This window comes from Parasteatoda tepidariorum, chromosome 1 (genome assembly GCF_982258835.1).
Source record: "Parasteatoda tepidariorum strain Cologne lab strain chromosome 1, Ptep-v5.0, whole genome shotgun sequence".
NCBI lineage: Eukaryota > Metazoa > Arthropoda > Arachnida > Araneae > Theridiidae > Parasteatoda > Parasteatoda tepidariorum.
In genome coordinates this window covers 136,767,222-136,790,099 of record NC_141755.1, presented here as the reverse complement: position 1 = coordinate 136,790,099, position 22,878 = coordinate 136,767,222, and the positions used below count along the sequence as shown (strand labels likewise).

Sequence of the window (22,878 nt, the reverse complement as noted above, 5' to 3'; positions counted from 1 at the left end):
ATGTGTGGAAGAATGAATGAATTCACCCTGTAAACGGGTGGGACGTATGGGTGTGGATGAAGTCAAATTCTTGGATATAGATGGCGCCACTGAAAAACAATAACAATCGCACCATTTGCCTACGACAACAGCATCAACGAAATAAAAATGCTTTTTGCTGCAAAATCGATTGTTTTCATCACATATGCCAGATAATCAGTGCCGACTGAAATCATTTGACGCCATTTTCAGGTGGCTGAAGAACATTCGATGTGCACTTGTCTTTCTTTTCATACTATTAATTAAATTTTATTTTATTTTCTTAAAACGTTTTAGGATGAAATACGCAAAATTAGCAATAAGGAGATCCCCATACCAAACTTTGGGACTCTATTTTCCAGCAATCCCCTTTATTTTGGGAGGCAATAATCATAATCGGTAGAAAAATTGTTATTCAGAGAAAATACGTGTTTGTATCTGATTTCGTAACTCATCTGCACTAACTAATTAACAGATTTAAGATCGCCCCAGCCCCTTGAACTATTAAGTACAAGAACTTAAAAATGCTGTCATTAGATTAAAAGTTATTCTAGGTGTTTTGCTTACTTTTTTTTCGCACTGTTCATTACTTTAGTTCTACTATAATCTATCACAAGATGTTCAAAAATAACAGTGAAAACGTGTAAAACCGAAAAACGTAACAGCAACTTGTTTCTTCTGCATGAAAAAAGCTTCCTAGTCTTTTCCGCTAGAGCGTTTTTGTTTAAAATACTTCGATAGAAAAGTTCGATCTGGGAGCGGTCGTCAACTTTATCTCAATGCAGCTATTATGAAAATATTTATCTATTAGAATTGATAGATAAATATTTTATGTATTGTTGCAGTAGTCAGCCATATAGGCAGAGGGGGTAGGATCGTTCTTCTTTTCTAGTGGCGCCAACTATGGCCAAGAATTTGACTTCTGCCACACCCGTTTATAGGACGGACCCATTCATACAAACACAGATCATAATTTTGACCTGAACCGGAGAACCATCAATCTCCAATTGAGTACCCCCAGAGGTTTTGATTTTTTATGAGAACATGGTGTATTTCGTGATCCAACAGATTTAACGTGCAACAGTCACCATTTTACTTCACCGGCCGGCTGGATTCGAACTCTCGTTTTCATAAAACTGAGTCCAGCACCTAACATACCAAGCTATACCGGCCTTATCTAATATATATCTACTATTGCTATAAAAAGCTTTCCAATCGGTGCTCGGGGGTAATTTTAAAGTTGACAGTTTGGTCCGGCGGGAATGTCTCCTAACGTTTGAACAGATTTGAAGTGGATTAGTTCATAACAGCAAAAATTGGTGCAAATTATCAGAATTCTCCTAACACTGTTTTGAGCCGTGATGGCTCACCGGCTAAGGCAGTCATTGAGAAGTGCTAAGGTTCGAATCCCAAAGGCGGTTTGAAGCCCCCTCAGCTTCAGATCGATAGATATCAGAAGGTGTGTAAAGTAAAGGGGGCATGTGCGCAGTGTCTACCACAATCATGACGTTGGTCGCGAAATTGTGCAGTCTTATGACCCATGACCCACTACGGGCTGTAGCGGGAATTCTTTACTTGACCACTGATTTATTTTTATATCGCATTGCGACCATCGATCTTAGGAATTTTAATTGAACGATGCACTTAAAATATAATATAAAACATTGCGTAAAATTAAAAAAAATAAGCACTGTAAAACTATTAATATTTGAACTTTCGGTAGTTTTAAGCAATGCAGATGCGGAAATAATTACATTTTCCACACAAGGCAATGAAAAAAAAATCCAATTCGAATGTGCTTAAAATTTCAAAAGTAATTGAAAAATAGTAAAATATTTTTCTGAAATTATTTAAAAAGGCTTTGAACAAAGAAAGAATCATCTTCCAATATAAAACGATACGTGAAAATTGTAATATATATATTTTATCTGACAAGACAAAAATGTTAAAATTAATATTAAATTTAGTAAATAACCAAAACTATTTTTTAATTCTTCGAAAATATATTCCGATTCGATGCAATGAAAAAGGGATGCAAAGAATAAAATTAACAATTCGCAGCTCAAGGTCTCAAATTAACAAACTTGTTGGACCGTATTTTTAAAATTGTGGTTATTCCTTATAATTTGAGTCAAAAATTCGTCGGAAAAAAGACGTGTTCCGTGGAAGGTCGAGAGTTAAGACAATTCGATTAAATTGAGTCGTGATTCGTCAGGGGATAGAGCCTTCCAATGAGAGAACCGGGATCGAATCCCATCAATGGCCGGTCGATACGAATTCAACATTCTGCTTGCTGCCGTAAAATAACCTCAATGGTAGACGGGTCATGGGTTAGACTCCCCTTGCAGTCAGGCTAACTGTGGGAGGTTTTCCTCTCCATGTAACGCAAATGTGGTTTAGTTCCATAGAAAAGTCCTCTATGAAGGCAAATTTCTCCCAATACTTGATCCAGGAGTTCACTTGTCTTCTGGATTGGGTTCAAAATGACAAGGCTACGGAACATTAGAAGTGAGGTACAAATAGGTCGGCTATTCAACGACGGTTATAAAATAAAATTCAATTAAAGTAGTAACAATTTTAGAAACCTAATATTATATTTACATCAAATCATTATTTATTTCATATTTTAATTATTTCCACTGAATTATTCAAGCAAAATGTCACTGAAAAAATCGCAGTTTTAAAAAATAACTCGAAATTAAAAAATAGCTTTCAGTTTTGTTTCCCCTCTTTATTATTCCATTTTACGTTGAACCCGTAACGTTTCATAATTCAAATTGCCTTTGTCTCGTATCATTTACGTCTGGCAAGTCTTGAAAATGAGCGCCAATTTTGAGTGCGTGAAACATGCCTACTGTTATTTCAAATCAGTATAATTTTGTTGTTGTTGTTGCTAATTCCCATCTGGTCTGACGGGGTCAGACCAGATCAATAAATCCGTTGACATTAAGAAAATTCGAAACCAGAATGGGAGAGGAATGAATGTCGTTCCAGTCTAGCCCTAAACAGTTCAAGATGTGCTCAGGTGATGCCTGGTTTTGTTGGCATTTAGGGCAAAGAAGAAAGATCTCATGATTAGCAGAAAATGTGAGACTTTTCAGGTGTCCACTGGCCAGTCGGGATAAGAGTATAATTTTAAAGCAATGAAGTGTTTTTAATCAAATAATAATCATACCACCTCAGTCTCTTGGAATCGTTTTTTTTTCTTCTTTTTTTTATAATAAACACAATAATATTTTCCAATAAACCTTTAAAATCAAAAAAATATTTGTTTATTTGTAAAGAAAAGTGTTTCTCTAATAGCCATTTTCAATGTTTGTATTATTTGTTTGTTTTTTCCTGAAATCAGCTTATTTTATTCATTTTTAGTTTATGCATAATTTTAAAACTATTATTGTTTGAACGATAACAAAAATCAATTCTTCACTTCAAAACTATTTTTTCGTTTTTTAAATCGGTGTTCCGCCACATCAATCACTTAAAAGTTCTGTAGCCGGAAAAAATTGGGAAACGCAGCTCTAGGGAAAATATGTTTTCTTATGATTTTATATCCTTTACGGCATCTGCAGCGTTTAATAAAAATATATAGTAATTCAATCTTCAATATAATGCCAATCTTTTTATCAAAAAAGTTTTTGTTTATTCTATATGTACACATATTTTTAAATTTATCTTTGGAATTTTTATTGGGCTCCATATACCCTTTAAAAAACCGCGGTTTCCATGATGAAAAGCCGAAAACAACTGTTTTCTTATAATATTAATAGACTCTTAGCAATTTTCTTAAGTTACGAAATTAGACAAGAAAGCGTATTTTCTCAGAATAAACAGTCCACTTTTTCACATTCGGATTAATATCGTTCAAATATAGGGAGTAGCTTCAATCTAGGAATTATGGTCCGAATATATTGGTCAGGAGGGCAGTCTAAATGTTGGAATCTTTTTGAACGAAATTCATCGAATAATTCTTCTAATTTTAAAAATACGAATTTTTCTAAAATTTGATATTTTGGAAAACATTTGACCCCTTTTGCTCAAATTCTTAAGTATTAAAAATAATTAACTTTTGATAAAAACTACTTCCTGATAAAGGTATTTCCTGAACGAGAAATTTTAGCCAAATAACGCCTACATTTTTTGGCTTATCGCCACCCTCCCTCTAAATGCTGACTGCCATCTTTCTTCCCTCTCTAATATATTTATTCTTAATTCTATATTATATTATTAATTCTATATTATATTATTCTTAATTCTTCTTATTATCTTATATTTATTTTTTTAAAAGTAATAGATATATTTATTTTAATTGAATGCGTTCATAATTAAAATTTGAAAACTATTATTTGTTTTAACAATGAATTCTTTGTGCTTTTAGTTTAATATGAATTTTCGTCTGAGATCCGCATTCAAGAAAATTCTTTGTTCTGAGAGAATCTGGCTGACAGATCTTCTTTTAACCCAAAATATGCGAGTAAGTTCAGACATTTTAATTTATTTTATATAATTCATAATTCTTTATCTGAATGATTGGTTTCGCATAAATTTTCTATTTCTATATTCGCTTACTTTTTATCCTTATTTTAATTTATTTCCTTTTTAATACTCATTGCCCTATTGAGGTTAGAAATCGCCTCCAGTTTGTGAACCACTGCCTTAATGCATGCGCTGGGCATCATTATTATTCGGAGAATAAAGGCTTTATTGTTCGGTTTATACTTGTCTGCTATGATCAACACTTCATGAAGTGATAACCCGGGGGTTAGGGCAGAGGGAACAGTCTGAAAATTAAGTGAGGGAATGAAGAACATATTTCGCTCCTCCTGAAATTTGAACATTAGCTGCTAAAATAGTCTCCTAAAATTGGTAATTTTAAAAAATAATTTTAAAAAATAATTTTTTTTTTGCAATTTTGAAGTTATTTTCAAAAAAATAACTTTATTTTCCTTTGAAACTTAATTAAAGGGTCAATATTGAGTTTGGCCCCGTCTGAAATTAGAAATACAGAAAAAAAAATGCTTTTTTTTTCTAACTATAAAACGATTTTTTTTTCCAATGCCCACCCGTGTTAACATACGTCAATTCAGGCATATACAGAGCGATTTTGTTGGCCTCTCTTTCAGGGGCACCATATTAGGTGGGCCAACGTCGCTCCCACAGTGAAGACAGATAGTACAGTGAAGGAAAGAACATTCATGCCTTGCCCGGGATTCGAACCCAGAACCTTTCTGATGCAAGGACAGTTCCCTGCCCTCTACACAGGCCGGTCGGCGCGTTTTTTTATGTAAAAAAACTTTATTTTCCTCTGAAATTAGCGAATGACGTGCTTCGCCATTTCTGAAATTTAGACATTCATGGAAATAATGTAAAGTTAAATTGATCAAAAGAATATGAATCATATTAAATAGGGTAAATAAAAAGATTATCAAAATTGTCTAATCGTTCATGATGAAGGTGGATTTAAAAACATCAAAATTAATTGAAAATCACTGTCTAATGAAACTTAAAAGTGTATATTATAATCGCCTTTCAAAAGTTTTCTGTTTTCTTCGAATTGCCTGACAAGTTATGTTGCTTTGAGTCCTGCGTTACACAATAGGGATTCGCTCGATTTCAATAGCTTTTTTTAGTTCAAATTTTATCTTGAATTTTTTACATTACGTGTGTGTTTTTTTTAATCCATTTTTAACAAGATTTTTTAAACATTATTTTTTACTCTTTATGTCAGACACATATTTTATGAAACCTGGATTTATTATCATTCACAACGACATAACAAAAATTGAATGAAATATAAATGCTAATTGCAAAGCAAAACTGAACATTTTTACTAAGAAAATTGCGAAAACAACGTTAAAAAATTTTTAAAATCTGCTAACCTATTGCCGGGGTAAATTAAAAAATCAATTCTCAATTCAGATCATACATCAACTGCAGAATCTTTAAAAATGCGAAGAGTAAATGATAATCTCACATTTTTCAATAATGATTTTGATAAAGGTTTTTCTTTCTTTCTTTATTTTTTCTTTATTGGATTATTATTTTTCTGCTTCTAAAGTTGTTTACTTGGTTTCTTCAATTCTGAAAAAGATAAAAGATGGTGGAACATTATTTATTAAATCAACTATTTTAGATTGTATGCGATTATTAATAATAATAATAAAGTTAATTTGGAGTGAAGTAAGGTTAAATAAATGGAAGGTAAACAAAATCTCAGAGTTTCAGATTGATCGGAATTCAAAAAGTAATAAGCGATAAAAGAAACAGTATTTTTTGCATTAGAAGTTTTCGTGATTACAATTTCTTTAAAAAAAATCGTAATTTAAATTGAATGAATTCCATGATTTTTTTAAGAAAAGAAAAAAGATCTAAATCAAAAGTAAAAATAGCAAAACATGTGTATATATTTTCATATGTGTATTCTCAGCATGTGTAGATATTTTTCGAAATTTCGACACCTATCCTTTAATTTGGTATTAGTATCAAAATTGTCATTTGAACTCAAAAATTATAAAAAATTATTAAAGTGTCCACCAAATGATTCCCCCTTAAAAACCAGTTATTAATAATAATTAGAAAGCAATGTAGAGGAATGCCTATAAGCAAAGTAGACAATACTATACATTAAATTTAGGCCATACAGAAATTTCTTTCCGTCCTCATATCGTATTTTACACCATCATCGATCTTAGCGACACCTGTGCTATCTATATATAGAGAGTAACAAGGACAGAATAAAATATTTTTTACGTATTTCTTATCATATGTATATGTTTTTCGAATATGTGTTTGGAAGGGGGCTACAATCCTGTTGCCGGTGCTTTTGGGCCTGTTTAACAGATTTTTGCGATACACATTGTTAGAATTATTATTCCAGAAGGTGTGTTTGGCATCTCCTGCGAGGATGACATTTGCTGAGAGTGAGAATAATTTAGAAAAATCTCTGGCCGGAAAAGGTATCATAGCCTTTTAAGTTCGGAACGCCTTATACTTTTGCGTTTCTAGATTGGAGTACTCTTTTCAGAAGAGTATAGAATTTTATAAACCTCCCTATGATTTTTAATTTCTTCTACTTCGCGCTCGAATGGGTTTTCAATAGAATTACAATTAATGGAGTACGTATCCATACAGACACCCCCTGCATACCTGCCAAGTTTCCTGTTTTTTAACGAAGATTCCTGCATTTTACGACCATCTCCTGTTTACGTGTTTTTTCTCAAACCACAGTGCTGACGTGAAATATCCTCAATGGAAGACGGATCACAGGTTAAAATCCCCTTATCGTCAGGCTAACCGTGAGAAGTTTTCCTCTCCATGCAACTCAAATGCGGTTTAGTTCAATGTAGGCAGTTATGCACACCCTGTTCATGTTGTGGCTGTGAGGGCAAGAGGGGCTTCTTCCCAGTGCCCCTGTTGATGCAACACCCTCTGGAGGGTAGTACGGACGTCCTGAAAAAGACGACCCAGCTGGAGGGGGGGAAAACAGATCCGTGTGTGGTTTATGTTCCTCCCTGATGCGCTCCCTCTTCTCCTTCCCTGGATGTCGGAAGTTTTGGGGAGGATGTAGTCTCTCTCTCTCTCTCTCATCATCCTCTTCGAAGAAGGGCGTCTTCTTGACCTGCCGGCTCCTCTTCATAATCATTGCATAATTATCATCTCTATCAGCCTAGGCTCTCTGTGAGTCGATTTGAGCAGAGATCTTCTTTCGGATTGGCTATAACGTCCTCTTAATAAGGTCCTCTTCACCCTTTTTTATCTCAATTTTTATTTAATCTGAAACTTCTCTTTAAATTTTATGTAAATTGTACTATTGTTCTGCTAGACTAGTCCTGTTAGCCATGCCCAGCGCATCAATTATTCTGAAAGAGGGTCAGGAGACCCAGGTACCTCAACTATTCTAGGCGATGACGCCTCAATGACTTTAGTGGGCCGGAATAGCCTGGTTGGCAGTGGGTTGGACACCTATGTCCGAGGGGTAGTGAATTCGATCCCTTCCGGCCAAAGAATTTCTATGTTGTAATGGTGACTGGTGAACGTTAAATGAAGCGGGTCATGAAGTCCTTCAATGAACTGAATTGGAGAATTGGACTGAATTGGAGATGGGTCTTTCTCTGCTTCAGGTAAAAATAACGATCTGTGGATGAATACATGGATGGATTAATGGTTTCTCCCTATTAACAGGCTGTGACGCGGGTGTGTGACTGATGTATTCTTGATTATAGATGCCGCTACCGGAAAACAAGAAACGCACCTTCTGCCTTAAGTTCGCTTGACTTCCAGCAGGTTTGGATACTGGCAAGTGGCATTAGAGACAACAACAAGAAGACTTCTGTAGTTTCATTAAAATCGGAAGTATCTTTTTTAAAATAAAATTATATTTATTATTCAATTCATAATTTTATTTTTAAAAAGCATATGGTTGCTAATTTCAATCTTGAAGATAAGTGGAATCTATCAATTTAGGAGAGGAGGACATCACTCTCGGCGACCGAAATTCTCTCTGGATCCGCAGAGGGAACGGTTAAAGGCGCTTTTCAAAATAGTTCAAACCAATCTTCCTTGATGATGGAAATATGACTGCGTAACCTACATTTAAAGTATCCTGCTCTCAGTTTCGGTTTTAGGCATTGGTTTCTTAGGTTTACATTTGGCTGTTTTTCGTAGGGTCATATGAAATGATGCCTTTTTTGCGAATAATATACTATTTTCATAGCTGATGAGTTTTCAGCAGTTACTCGTCACTGTTAGGTCAAGTTTAGCCTATCTAAAGCAACCGCTGTATTTGCTTATTTTCTGAAAATGCCGCAAAACGTTAATCCCAGTTGATACGAATTCCGCATCCGGCTTGCACCGATCACAGTGCTGACATGAAATATCCTCAGTGGTCGACGGATCATGGGTTCATGGAGGTCATGGGATCATGGGAGGTTCACGAGATCTTCCTCTCCGTGTGACGCAAATTCGGGTGAGCTTCATCAAAAAGTCCTCCACGAAGACAAAATTTCTCCCAATACTCGATCCAGGAGTTCTCTTGTATTCTGAATGGGTTTAAAATTACAATTCCACGGAGTTGAACATTAGTAGTCGTAAACCCTAAATTGGGTCGTCTGTTCAACGACGGTTGTATTAAATAAAATAGTTCCTTGTTCAGCCCCGATGGCTCAGGGGATCGAGCGTTCGCCTTCCAATGAGGTGAACCGGGTTCGAACTCCGAGATGGCTTGCACCGACCACAGTACTGACGCGAAATATCCTCAGTGGTAGACAGATCATGGGTTAGAGGGCTAACCGTGAGAGGTTCTCGTGGTCTTCCTCGCCATGTAAAGCAAACGCGTGTTAATTCCATCAAAAAGCCCTTCACGAAGGCAAAATTTAAGCAAATACTCGATCTAGCAGTTTCCTTGTCTTTGGGATTGTGTTTAAAATTACAAGGCTACGGATATGAACATTAGTAGGGTCGGCTTTCAACGACGGTTATAAAATAAAAATAAAAAAAATAGTTTCCTGTGCACCGCTGAAGTTAAATATCCTCAGTTGTAGATGGATCATGGATTAGAGTCTCTTTGCCCACAGGCTAACCGTGGTAGGTTTTCGTGGCTTTCCTCTCCATATAACGCAAATGCTGGTTAGCTTCATCAAAAAGTCCTCCACGAAGGCAAATTTCTCCTGATACTTGATCCAGGAGTTCCCTTGTCTTCTGTATTGGGTTGGTTCAAAATAACAAGGCTACGGAGTTAAACATTAGTAGACATAAACCCAAATTTGGTTCGGCTGTTCAACGACGGTTATAAAATAAAATAAAATTATAGCCAACAGTTAATTTTTAAAGTACTACAAATTGTAACTACAACCTGAAACTTTATTTAAAAGTGCATCACACAGAAATTCGAATTTAGCTTAACTATGACGGAAAAAAAATTTCTTACATTTATTTGACACAGTTAAAGATGTTGGTGAGAATGACGTCGATCATAGTATCGATTGCATTCTGAAATATCATTCGTAAAATTCATTATTTTCTTCAAAAAGCACTTAGTATTCAATTTATTGGAGGTAATAATTTTATGAATCATAACAATCTATCTCGTATCTAACACAATTTTTTGCAACTCACGTTAAATATATTTATCATTTTAAAATAAAGTTGACAATATAATGTAAATAGCTTGAAAGTTAACTTTAACGCTTAGTAACATAATCATACACCGATTAAACTTAAAGAGAAAAATATTCTTTTTAAAAAACTCAATTCTCATTTTTAATTCTCGAACAAAACTTTTCTTACAAGCTCGAGTAGGGGTTTTGAGAACGCACCTCGAATACCCTCCTGTAAACCAGTTCCTGTTAACAAATAATAATAAAACAAATGGATTTTAATAACCACTTTATTTAGGTTGACTAAAAATGTGATAGTTTTAAATATTTATCACACTATAAATTGAAATTGTGGAGTGAATCACACTAAAAAAAAAGAAAGAAAAACAACGACGAGGTGATAGAAGCTTAATGCAAAAAAGAATTTATATATCACGGTGATCGAAATTATTTTAAATCAAATTTAAATCATTATTTGCGGTGCAACTGAAACACATTTTACAAACCACATTCTCATCTGTGCGACTATTTTTATTGAAGCATCTAGTTTTGTTCCATTTCAAAACGGGGTCTTCATTTCTTTCAATACGATATGCCTCTTTTGCTAGCAGATGCTTAACTTACTCATCAAATTTTACTGTGTCTGTCAACTGTGTCTTTCAAAAACTGTGGCTTTTAAAATATCGTTTTCATTCTCAAGCAAAATTTTTCTTTTAATTTTTATTTCTATGACACAATTTTAAAACTATTTTATAACTCTAATAAAAAAACATGTAACATGTAACTTTCTTAAAAATAATGATATTAAAATCACAGTTTTTTTTAAAGTGCTTGCTTAAAAAAATAATAAAAGTAATGAGAATAGTAATGATATTCCTCCCTTTTAAAGTATAATTTCATTTATTTAATACCCACATACACTCGAAAGTGCTTCGAATTCAGAGGAGAAGGTAAAAAAATTTTGAATTATCCAAAAATTCAAATTTAGAAAGAATACTTGAAAAACACTGATTTCACAAAGTTATTTATCAAAAAAATAAACGTACTTCAAAATTGCTTATTTTTAATGATTGCCTACGAGTTGTGTCAGATTGAATTGATTGCTAATCTGATAAATAAGCTACACTAAATCAGAAACGAATCGACGATTTTGTGGTCAACGGATTATTACTTTTCTCTGGGGCCATCTCTCTAAAAACAATATTATACACACACTGTGGAAATTTTTACTCTTTAAATTATAAATTAGGAGTTGATTTATACATACTTTAAGTATTAATTCTTAGTTTAAATTAATAGGGTTTTGAATCGGAACTTAATATGTTAATGAATTAGTGTTAACTACTGAGTCACGAAATCAGACAACAACAAAAAAACGCACTTTCTTCTAATTAATGAAATTTTTTTTTGTTAACGGATATAGATTTTTGACCACCAAAGTAGCCATAATTGTGAAAAATAGGGTTCCAATAATTTAGACTTACGTTTGGGTCCCTTAATATTAATTTTTCTTTATACGTATTTCGCGGACTTATCAAGCAAGCCAAAGCATGTTTTCACACAATTATAAAATTTGATATTTTCCAAAAAAAAAAAAAATTCTTTTCATTATTTTGTTTAATAATTGTCAATTTTTTAAAAATTGTATGATGTGTAAATTTTTACATCTTTTTAAAGCATGTAACTTTAAATGAGACAAAATTTGAACGAAATCGGTTAAACGGTTTCTGAGTTATCCAATTTAAAAAAACCGTATGCTTAAAATTTGATTTCTTATGAACTACTCCGTAGATTTTATTCTAATTTTGCCATTTAAAATAATTTATTTTGTAATTTAAATTTTGCCATAAATAATAGAAATAAAAAATAATTATTAAGAAGTATTTTCTTCTCAAATTATCTTAAATTTAACGAGCTTCATTGATAAGTGTAAGAATTGTTTTTAAATTACTTAATTAAAATAAAGCATTTTATATTTTGCTAATTTTCAATCTTTAAAATGAAAACGAGGTTCTCAAAGGGGTTTGTGGTTTGCTTTCGATGATAAACAAAGTCTGATAGTTTAAAAAAAAATTATCGAGTGGAAAAAATACGTTTACGAGTTCGTATTAAAAGTTCTTAAAATGGATCACAATATTTTTGAATTTACTATACTCAATTCCTCGTTTAATTTATGTCACAAGCCTTTGGAGGCAAACTGTTATTATTTTTTTTTTTTTATACTTTTTATCATGTTCTTTCCTTTACCGTTCTGCTCTTTTTAATACCTCACACCTCAAAGAAAGAAACGATTACTTTGTTTATAAAATAAAAGTGCAAATAACAAAACTTATAATAGTTTCTTTTCATGAATACTGCAATTTTGTCCTTCTTTGAAAAGTATTAACTTAATATTTTATTTTATATTATAACCGTCGTTGAACAGCCGACCCAATTTTTGGGTTTACGACTACTAATGTTCAACTCCGTAGTCTTGTAATTTTGAACCCTTTCCAGAACACAAGGAAACCCCTGGATCAATACTCCCAGTGATATGATTTGTTATGGGAACATGGAGGACTTTGTGACTCGGCAGATTTAGTGTGCACCAGTCACCATTTACTACACGGGGAGTCTTCGGCCGGCAGGGATCGAACCCACGACCTCTTGGACATGGGCCCAGTGCCCTACCAAACAGGCTATCCCGGCCCCTTCACTTAATATTTTGGAATATTAATTGCTAATTCCATATAGTAGACGGAGTAAAAAAAAGTTCTGATTTTTATAGTCTTAATAAATAAGCCAAAAATGTCATTTTTTTCGACTTTAAAGGGGCTTCTGGATTTGCACGAGTATAGGCCAAACGGATTTCTGGTTAGTATAAGATACGATCAGAATAAATAATTACAAATAAAACGAATATCATTATCATTTACAATTATAATTAAATCAAATGATCAAAGGTTAGAATTCCTTTGCCATTAAGGCTCCTTTAGAGATTCTCATGGTTTTCCACTCCATATAAAATTCTATCAAAAAATTTTTCTAGTTTATCCCAATTCTCGATCTAGAACTTTCTTTGTCTTCTAGGCTGGGTTCGAAATTAAAAAAACTAGGAATAGAACATTGATAGACGTAAGCCCAAACATAGATTGGCTTTTCAATACCAGACATAAATCAAAATCATATTCGTGACTTTAAGACACAATTATAATTATAATTACTTGCACTCGTTAAATTTTTAGTAGCGAAACAGGTACTAACACTGCTCCTGAATGCAAAGTGCAATTAATATATGAACTTTCTTAATAGGTTGCAATCATAGTTTAAATCCTTTGAACTCAGTGGTCGAATTAGAGCACTACAAGTTGTGAAACTACTGTAGTCACTACATTTATTCGTAGTTTGAAGTGTAGAGTGCTACTTTTTTTGTTAAAAAAAGTAGTATAGTAGTTTGTTACCTATAGTGAGGAGAAAAATTTAAATACCTCCATAAAGTTCGGTTCTTCATTACTGAAGTAGTAAAGCAAAGGGGGTCCCAATTAGGCTAAGTCGGGCCCTGGAGACACCTGCACTACTCTCCCACGGTCACCATGGCGCCCGTCGGTCGGTTTTAGTGTGCCCCCTGTTTGTGCCCAACGATAAAATATTTCAGTTTTCTCATAAAATGCTATGCAAATTTTTTTGCTTTTTTAATATTGATGATAAACACAACCATAATAGAATTCGCAGGAAAAACACCTGCATCCCCACAGATATATTGATAGATTTATAAATTTAATTGAAGAAATAAAAATTATCTTGATGCCAAAAATCAAATATTTTTAGAACTTAGAGATCCTCTTCGGCTAGCAGATTTGTCTTTCGTAACAGACATAATGGAAAAACTAAATAATTTAGCTGCAGGGAAGGACAAACCTATATCAAGAATGATTATGATCTCGTTCAGAGCTAAGCTGGTTTTGTGGATATCACATTTGAAAATGAAGTCTCTTGTGCATTTTTCAAGCATGAAAAAAATGATAGACAGCAATGAAATTGACTAATAAACATTTGTCATCAACCTCCAATTACTTCAAGATCAATTTGAAAAGCGCTTTCAACAATTTAATATCATAAGGAGCTTATAGTCACCTTTTTCTGTAAATCCTTTAGCCAGCCAAATAAACGTAACCGAAATAGCAACATACATTTCAGAATTTCTTCAAGTAAGGAGATAGAAATTTTGGATCTCCAGAATCACATTATCCTCAAAACTATTATATCTGAATCAGAAAAACGAGAAATTCTGGAATACAGAAATAAATTTCCCTTCTTAAAAAGAGCAGCATATAAAAAAAGTCGTTTTTTAGTTCCACATATACTTGTGCGAATCATTACTTTTGACAATGAATATCATAAAATCAAAATATGGATCATGACTTACAGATGAACACCTTGCCGATTGCTTGCAAGCAGGAATTTCATCATATTCTCCCGATTCTGAAGCGCTGGCCAGTGAAATGTAATGCCAAAGATCACATTGACTGTATTTTATATATTTTATAAGTAATTTTCATATATTGCTTTGCAAATTATTTAGTGATCATTTATTTTACACAATATTAATATTAATTATTCATAAATTAAATTAATTTTTAAAATTAAATCTTTTGTGCATTACGTGTAGTGTGTATTATTACCTATGTCTACCAACTACAAATTTATCTTAAAAAAATAAATGGTGCCCGCCATTCGACCGATATTCTGGTATTTGCTCTTAGGTATAAAAAGGTTGAGGACCCCTGACTCAGAGTATTAAGTATTACCAATTTCATTTTTATTAATTTCAAAATTTTTCCTTTTTCACATGACAATACACAGTAATTTCATGGAAGTTTTGTATGCAACAAATCAAAAAATAAGCTTAACTATTTTCAAAAAACAATTTTATTAAAAAAATATTTACATGTTCGTTAATACAAAAAACGCAAGTATAATTAAAATAAAGTATTCAAAAATATATATGTTTTTAACATTAAATGTCAACACGACAGATCAAATTAAAAAATTTACAGATAAAACAATGAACTCATATATTTACAGGATGGTGAACATACTTTTTTAATGGAGTTTAGCTTACTAAAACTTCAATATAAAAAGTATTTTACGAATTCGGAACGTCTTGCAGCCTTCCTTTAAAAAAAATTATAAAACTGCGCTCCATTTTTCAAGATATTCTCAAATTCGGACTTCATTTTCCACCCCCTGATATCAAACCGTTTCGCTTTGATTGTTGTCTACTGTTGTGTGTGTGAATGTGGCCCATCTTATTAACGGGTATGCGTGGCGTAGGTAATCTTGCTCGCCTCCGTGACTTTTTTTCACATGTGCCCACTGGGTAATGTTAAATGAGAAAAAATTCCGGCATCCTCTGAGGCAAAGAATGAAAGTTCAGTACCTGCCGTTGAAAGAAGAAGTGTGAGATTGCGTTAGAAATGCCCAATTCACTTTCCCCGGTATTATTTGAAATAAAACACGATGAAAGATAAAATATAACCTTTCTAACTTAACGACTGTCTTATTATTAGATTTCATTAACTTTGTCAAAGCTCTGAATTCAAATAAAAATAAATTGTTCTTTTCACAGTATTTCAAGCATGTGAATACAAGAGTATCAGTGGTATATGTAGAAACATGGGCCCATGGTGATCAAATTGACGTCATAGCAGATGTACGACAAACTTTACTCAACCTCTTAGACTACACATCGCGAAAATTATACAAAGTAGCCAAAGATGCAACACATCTCATTACGTAAGTATCCATTCTATTAACCCTTGAAACCATGGTTTTTTTTATCATCATTTTGGGTTTTTTTATCAACGCATCTCATTACGTTAGCACATTAATATCTGCCCACTTCATCAGCTTTTGCAACCATGAAATTAGGGTTTTTTTATCATTATTTTGGGGGCTTTCTTATCAACACATCTCATTATGTACGTAGATTAATATCGCATTTAAAGTACCCATTCCAACAGTCTTTGCAATCATGAATTTAGTTTTTTTCAATCAACACATCACATTACGTGAGTAGATTGATATTACACTTAAAGAACCCATTCCATCAGTCATTGCAACCATGAATTTGGATTTTTTTTCAACACATCTCGTTAAGTAGATTAATATCATATTTAAAGTTCCCATTCCATCAGTCATTGCAACCATAAATTTGGTTTTTTTAATCAACACATCTCGTTAAGTAGATTAATATCACATTTAAATTACCCATTCCATCAGTTATTGCAACCATGAATTTGGTTCTTTCTTTTATCAACCCATCTTGTTAAGTAGATTAATATCACATTTAAAGTACTCATTCCATCAGTCATTGCAACCATGAATTTGGTTCTTTCTTTTATCAACCCATCTCGTTAAGTAGATTAATATCACATTTAAATTACCCATTCCATCAGTTATTGCAACCATGAATTTGTTTCTTTTTTTTTATCAACCCATCTCGTTAAGTAGATTAATATCACATATAAAGCACTCATTCCATCAGTCATTGCAACCATGAATTTGGTTCTTTCTTTTATCAACCCATCTTGTTAAGTAGATTAATATCACATTTAAAGTACTCATTCCATCAGTCATTGCAACCATGAATTTGGTTCTTTCTTTTATCAACCCATCTCGTTAAGTAGATTAATATCACATTTAAATTACCCATTCCATCAGTTATTGCAACCATAAATTTGTTTCTTTTTTTTTATCAACCCATCTCGTTAAGTAGATTAATATCACATATAAAGCACTCATTCCATCAGTCATTGCAACCATGAATTTGGTTCTTTCTTTTATCAACCCATCTTGTTAAGTAGATTAATATCACATTTAAAGTACTCATTCCATCAGTCATTGCAACCATGAATTTGGTTCTTTCTTTTATCAACCCATCTCGTTAAGTAGATTAATATCACATTTAAAGTACCCATTCCATCAGTCATTGCAACCATGAATTTGGTTCTTTTTTTATCAACCCATCTCGTTAAGTAGATTAATATCACATTTAAAGTACTCATTCCATCAGTCATTGCAACCATGAATTTTTAATCGTAATTTTGGGATTTTCTTACATTTTTTTATCAACCCATCTCAGTACTCTGAATCTATGATTCCATTTTCTTAGGGGGAAACGATTCAGAGGAAGTGAAGTTGGAATGGCTGTTCCAGATAGTATTTGTACAGCTAAAGCTGTGGGCATTAGTGAGGTAAGAACTAATTATATCATTTAATAAAATATATATAATATGTATGTATAATATATATTTAATATATATAATATAAATATTTATAGTACAAAATATATATGTAATAACAGTGAAGGAAAAAGATAAACAATAATTATTTCCAATTTATGTATATGTGAAAGATTTTTTTTTCTATTTTTTCAGGACAATAACATCTATGAGCCTCAACTTGTCGCTAGTACCATCACACATATGCTAGGTCATAATTTAGGAGTGGGGCATGACCATACAGACGGTACTGGTCAGGGTCCTGGTAAGTACAGTACAGTATGTATTTTGTAGCAAGCGTATTTGCAGATTCTAAAAGCATATAATTGAGCCAAAGAAATTTTAGAAGTTCTAATATTTTTTTTAAAGAAAAATGAGTTTTTGGTGTCACATTGTGTTCATCAATTGTAGGTCGGCGATTACACTTGGATGACAGATTTTTGTTCAGCCTAATTTTAGAGTTATTTGTATAAATTTTGTCCAAAAAATCACATCCAAAATGTCAGTTTCCACAGTTGAGATGAGGAGAATGATCCGTTTATTCTCCGAAATGTAGCTGATTTATTACGATTTTTTTATATGACTACTGAATGTGAATAAAAATGTGCATGCTCAAAACAAAATCCCTACCTGTCGCCAAGTTTTGGCTGAATCTCACCAATGGTTCGAAAGTTAAGACTTTCATAATACTGTTCAATAACTGTTATTCTTTATGCATTCAAAGCTGGAGCTAAATTCTACATAAAATATTTGTTACTGTGAATGACCAAAATTGGTGTTTTTTTTTATATTTTAACCGTCGTCAAACAGCCTACCCAATTTTGGGTTTACGACCACTAATGTTCAACTCCGTAGTCTTGTAATTTTGAACCAATCCAGAAGACAAGGAGACTCCTGGATCAGTATCCCCAAAGGTATTAATTTGTTATGGGAACATGGAGGGACTATCCATGTGGTTGTTTATTTCCACGGGTGAATGTTGACAATCCCACAGTCGCTTTGGTAAATGTCTGAAATATGTACTAGGTCTAGTTAAATGAAGGGGCGGGCAAGACAGGCGATCGTCCGAAGCACCAGGTTAGAGGACGATCGAACCAGACCCAGATTTTTGTTTTATATATTTTTTTTACTCTTTTAAAATTATTATGTTTGAAAAATATATTTCTAGGTTTTTTTCTAAATCATATTTTCTTAGGTTAAATTTCTCTGTAGTTAAAGTTCGTTACATATAAGTATTACTAAAGAAGAAAAGAAAAATGTGCTGCACAAAATTCATTTTTTGACAATTTAGTTTCCCGTTTGCCAGACATTTCGATATCCACATCTCTTCTCTATACTAATCAACAAGCAGAGGGGATTTGCTTCAAGTTTCGTGTTTAAGATTAACATTGCTTTAAGAACAAGTATATCTGATCAGTACTCGATCCTATGATGTTTTTATAGGTACTCAAACTGACTATCATTTGATTAGTATTCGAATTCACCCTTATTTTTTTAGTCTACTGAAACCACTATTTTTTAAATGGTACTCGAAACCGTCATTATTTTTATTAATTTTAGAGCCCACTCCTTTCTTCAGAACTTTAACTCACTATATTATGATCTATACTCAAGAACCTGTTATCATTTGATCAGTACACTTACTTACTACTTTTTTAACGGTACTCGAACCCAATATCATTTTATCAGAATTAGAAACCATAAATCTTTTTGATAAATACTGAAACTTGCGATGATTTAGTAGGCATACTCGTACCAACTATCATTTAGTCAAATCTCGAACTCACTATCTCTTTATCGGTACTCGATTCAACTCAATTTTAATTTTTACTCAAACCTTCAATCATTTGATCGGTACTCACAATATTTTGAAAGATACTTGAACGAACTATCCTTTATATAGTTCTCAAACCCACTCTCATTTAATCGGTGCATGAACCCACTACATTTGACCAATTACCTTCCTTTTGTTTCAAACTTAAACCCATTCTATTATTATCGGTTCTCAAACCAGTTATTTTATCAGTACTTAAACCGACTCTTTTTTTTTTTAAATCTAAACTCGAACTCACTATCATCTGAACTGATCATCTTTAGAAGCCATGTATTTGTTGATCAGTACTTGATTTTTGTTGTTGTTGTTGTTAATTTACGTCGCACTAGAGCTGCACAATGGGCTATTGGCGACGGTCTGGGAAACATCCCGGTGGATGATCCGAAGACATGCCATCACAATTTTGATCCTCTGCGGAGGGGATGGCACCCCTGCTTCGGTAGCCCGACGACCTGCGCGCGAAGTCTAGCACTTTACGGTAGCACAGTTTAACGAGGACCCATACCGCACACCCTCGGTCCCTACGCAGACGGATCCAAGTGGTCACCCACCCGCACACTGACCGCAGCCAGTGGTGCTTGACTTCTGTGATCTGCTGGGAACCGTGTCTTAACAATCAGTCCACTGCTGGACGATCAGTACTTGAACCACCAATGTTTTTAAAGGTATATTCGATCCAACTATCATTTGGTCAATTCTCGAACCCACTTACTTTTTATCGGTATTAGAAATCAGTATTTTTTAACGGTACTCAAACCGGCTACATTTTGATCAGTATAAGTATAATTTAAATTTATCTAAATTATGATTGTTAAAAATTTTGAAAAAATTTAAGTATAATTTGCATTTAATTTTATAAGCTGACAATTTCAAAGTATATTTAAAAATGTTCTTGGTAAAAAAAAAAGTATATTCACATATAAAATCTGCGTTATCGTTATAAATTTATAAACAGAAAAAAGAAATGTTTTATTGAAATGATAAAATCAATAATTTATATCAGTATGAAAAGCTGATTCATTTGAGAACTGAAAACTTCAGGATTGTTGGTTCTTTTTAACTTTAAATGTAAATTTTGAAACTTTTAAAATATATTTTTGAAAATTTTAAGTTTTTAAATATCGGAGAAAATTTTACTATACTATAATAAGTTCAGGTTGTATCAGGGGTCTGTCCAGACATTTTGTGAAAGGTCCTGTTTTTGCTAAATTGTGAAAAAATTACTCGCAATTTGTGAATATAAAATAAACGTCAAGTCACATTATTTTAACCAGGGTCCTGCTTTTATGAATTTGTGTAAATAGGGTCCGGTTATTGCAAGAACCTTTTTCACGGAGTTTTTAAATTGTAAATAGATACAAGATTATGCTGTTTCTGTTTAGTTAATTGCTGTTTATTTTCAAAAATAAACGGCAATTCCTGCTTCTAAATTAGGGATGCAACATACAAATATTTGATATTTAGCCTATACTGCTGAACGCAGAATATTCATTTCGGACGAATAATGGAAGAATCGTCTGCCGAAGACAAAACTTAATTCGTTTACATCCATCTTATTTCTTGCTTTCCCCACTGGGAAGGGTTTATTCGATTAACAAATTAATAATGAAGATAAACAAATTTGTGAAGGGTCCGATTAAAAGAAAAATCATTTTGTGAAGGGTTCGTTTTTATGAAAGGATATTTCGTGAAGGGTCCGTTAACGGACTCAAATTTCTTCTAAACAGACCCCTGTCTATGCACATAATTTTGAAATACTTATCAAAAACCGCCATTTACATAAAAGGAGGGATATTATTAATATATAAAGGTTTTATGGATTAAGGCTTATATGGAGGGAGATTTCATGGATTGACGAGTTTTATAATAACAAATAATATCCTGTCATCTTTTTCGATGTGCATGCCAGATTTATTTAGAATAGCGTCTGCTGAACTTGAACACTTCAGACTCTTTAGAATGAAATATTTTATTTATTAGCTAAATTCGAAATGAACGACTGTAATATATTCCGATGCGCATCTTAAATATTTATTTAGGATTGCTGATCTTGAAATGCATACACTTTTAAAATATTTTTTATAAGTTAAATTTAAAAGGAATAAATATTATTTTTTAAATTTATAGAGTTATATTTTAAAGATTGTATTCTAAAAGTTATACTAGTGCTTAAATTTCCAAAAAGTCTAACAAACGTTTTTTCTTTAAAAGAAAACTTAAAGTGAAGCCAATATTTTAAATCTACTATAGTAGTGAATGACATTTTAGTAGAGGAAAAAATCTAAATTCCTTTTTACTTTTGATCTACGTCAAATTTCTATAATTTTTTTTATACGAATTACAAATTTCAACTATTCTATCTTGTTAAGGTCTCTAGAAAATTTTATTATAAAAGGGACGATTTAAAGAAATATCGTACTTAATTTAATACTGGTTGAATAGGGTGAGTTTCATTTTCCTTTCTCGAACATAATTAAAAACCTTTAATAATACCTTCATACTTTTGTAATAAGATATTTTCTCTGATATTAAAAAAAAGCATACTTTGTAAATCGCGGAAAAAACTGAAAAAATTCGGAAAAAGAGCCATTTGTATAAACATATTATCAGATTTGATTCATGCCATTGTACCTCAATTCAAAAAGGAATCTATAATTACTCAATCATAGTTATCTCTAAAAAAATGAGTCCTTGTACAATGTTTACTTTAAAATTTTAAAGGAACTTTTAATGATTTATACATATTTAATTTTAAACACAATTACATGATACCAGTATTGTTATACGTGAGGAATTCATTAACAATCGTCTCTCAGGGCCTTGATTATTTTGATAAGTTAAAAATATTAAAACAATTTAATCAATTGGATATCAGTTGAATTTTCTTTACTTTTTATAACTACATTTCATTTTAAACTTTATATTTTATTGAATCACAGTGCAATAAATATAATTATTGAATTTTTAAACAATTTTAGAACTGCAATTTTAGAATTTTTCTTAAAATAATTAAGTTTTCCCAACTTTATAATATCTGAGTCTTGAAAAAATCTTGGAAAAATATGTTTCACTTTCTAGAAGAGTTTTAGAAAAAAATTTGCTCAATTATAAAAAATTTTATTTCAAGAACTACTAAAAGAATGAGAGTTAACGATAAAAGACTGCAATTATTTTAACGCAAAAAGGTATTTCTCACTTCCTTTGTTCAACAACTAACTTTTCGACAATTTTTTTAGTAAGTGACAATTTGATATTAAAACGTTCCGAACAGAAACGAATCTTTTAGAACAATGTGAAAAAAAGAAAGAAAAAGCAGTTTGGAACTTAAATGGTTATGTAATTGTTCGAGTGAAAAATATAATTTGTTTGGAAAAGTTGGGGGAGAAAATGATTTTCAAAAGGGCCATCTATATACAGATCACCCATGTTTCTAACATTGACCATGAAAAGTACTAAATCAGATGCAATTCCTAGATTAGCATGCGAGCTTTACTAATTTACTTTCTTCACAGCTATTTATGGGTTTTCAACTGATCCTGTTCCCTCAGTGATTAGTCCAAGAAGCGGTAGCAGGTATAAATTCTAAAGAAATGCAAGTCCAATTTTATTTCCATCATAATTATTGGGAGCTTTAATTAATACTATTTTATATAGAAGTTCTAATTGCTGCCTG

General features: G+C 32.4%; 1 protein-coding gene across 1 annotated transcript; it reads left to right on the top strand.

The window, feature by feature from the left end:
- The first annotated feature begins 8,114 nt into the window (after positions 1–8,114).
- On the top strand, positions 8,115–17,782 carry LOC147817062 (zinc metalloproteinase-disintegrin-like brevilysin H2b). Its single transcript, XM_087157736.1, has 4 exons — positions 8,115–8,135; positions 15,718–15,884; positions 17,263–17,344; positions 17,528–17,782. The coding sequence occupies exons 1-4, from the start codon at positions 8,115–8,117 to the stop codon at positions 17,663–17,665; spliced, it is 408 nt and encodes a 135-aa protein (XP_087013862.1). The 3' UTR covers positions 17,666–17,782.
- The last annotated feature ends 5,096 nt before the right edge of the window (positions 17,783–22,878 follow it).

Excerpts from the sequence above, each read along its gene's own strand:
- LOC147817062 (XM_087157736.1), top strand. The coding sequence starts at position 8,115 with ATGGGTCTTTCTCTGCTTCAG. Across the intron at positions 8,136-15,717 it reads TGGGTCTTTCTCTGCTTCAG|TATTTCAAGCATGTGAATAC; the intron begins GTAAAAATAACG and ends TTCTTTTCACAG. Across the intron at positions 17,345-17,527 it reads AAGCTGTGGGCATTAGTGAG|GACAATAACATCTATGAGCC; the intron begins GTAAGAACTAAT and ends CTATTTTTTCAG.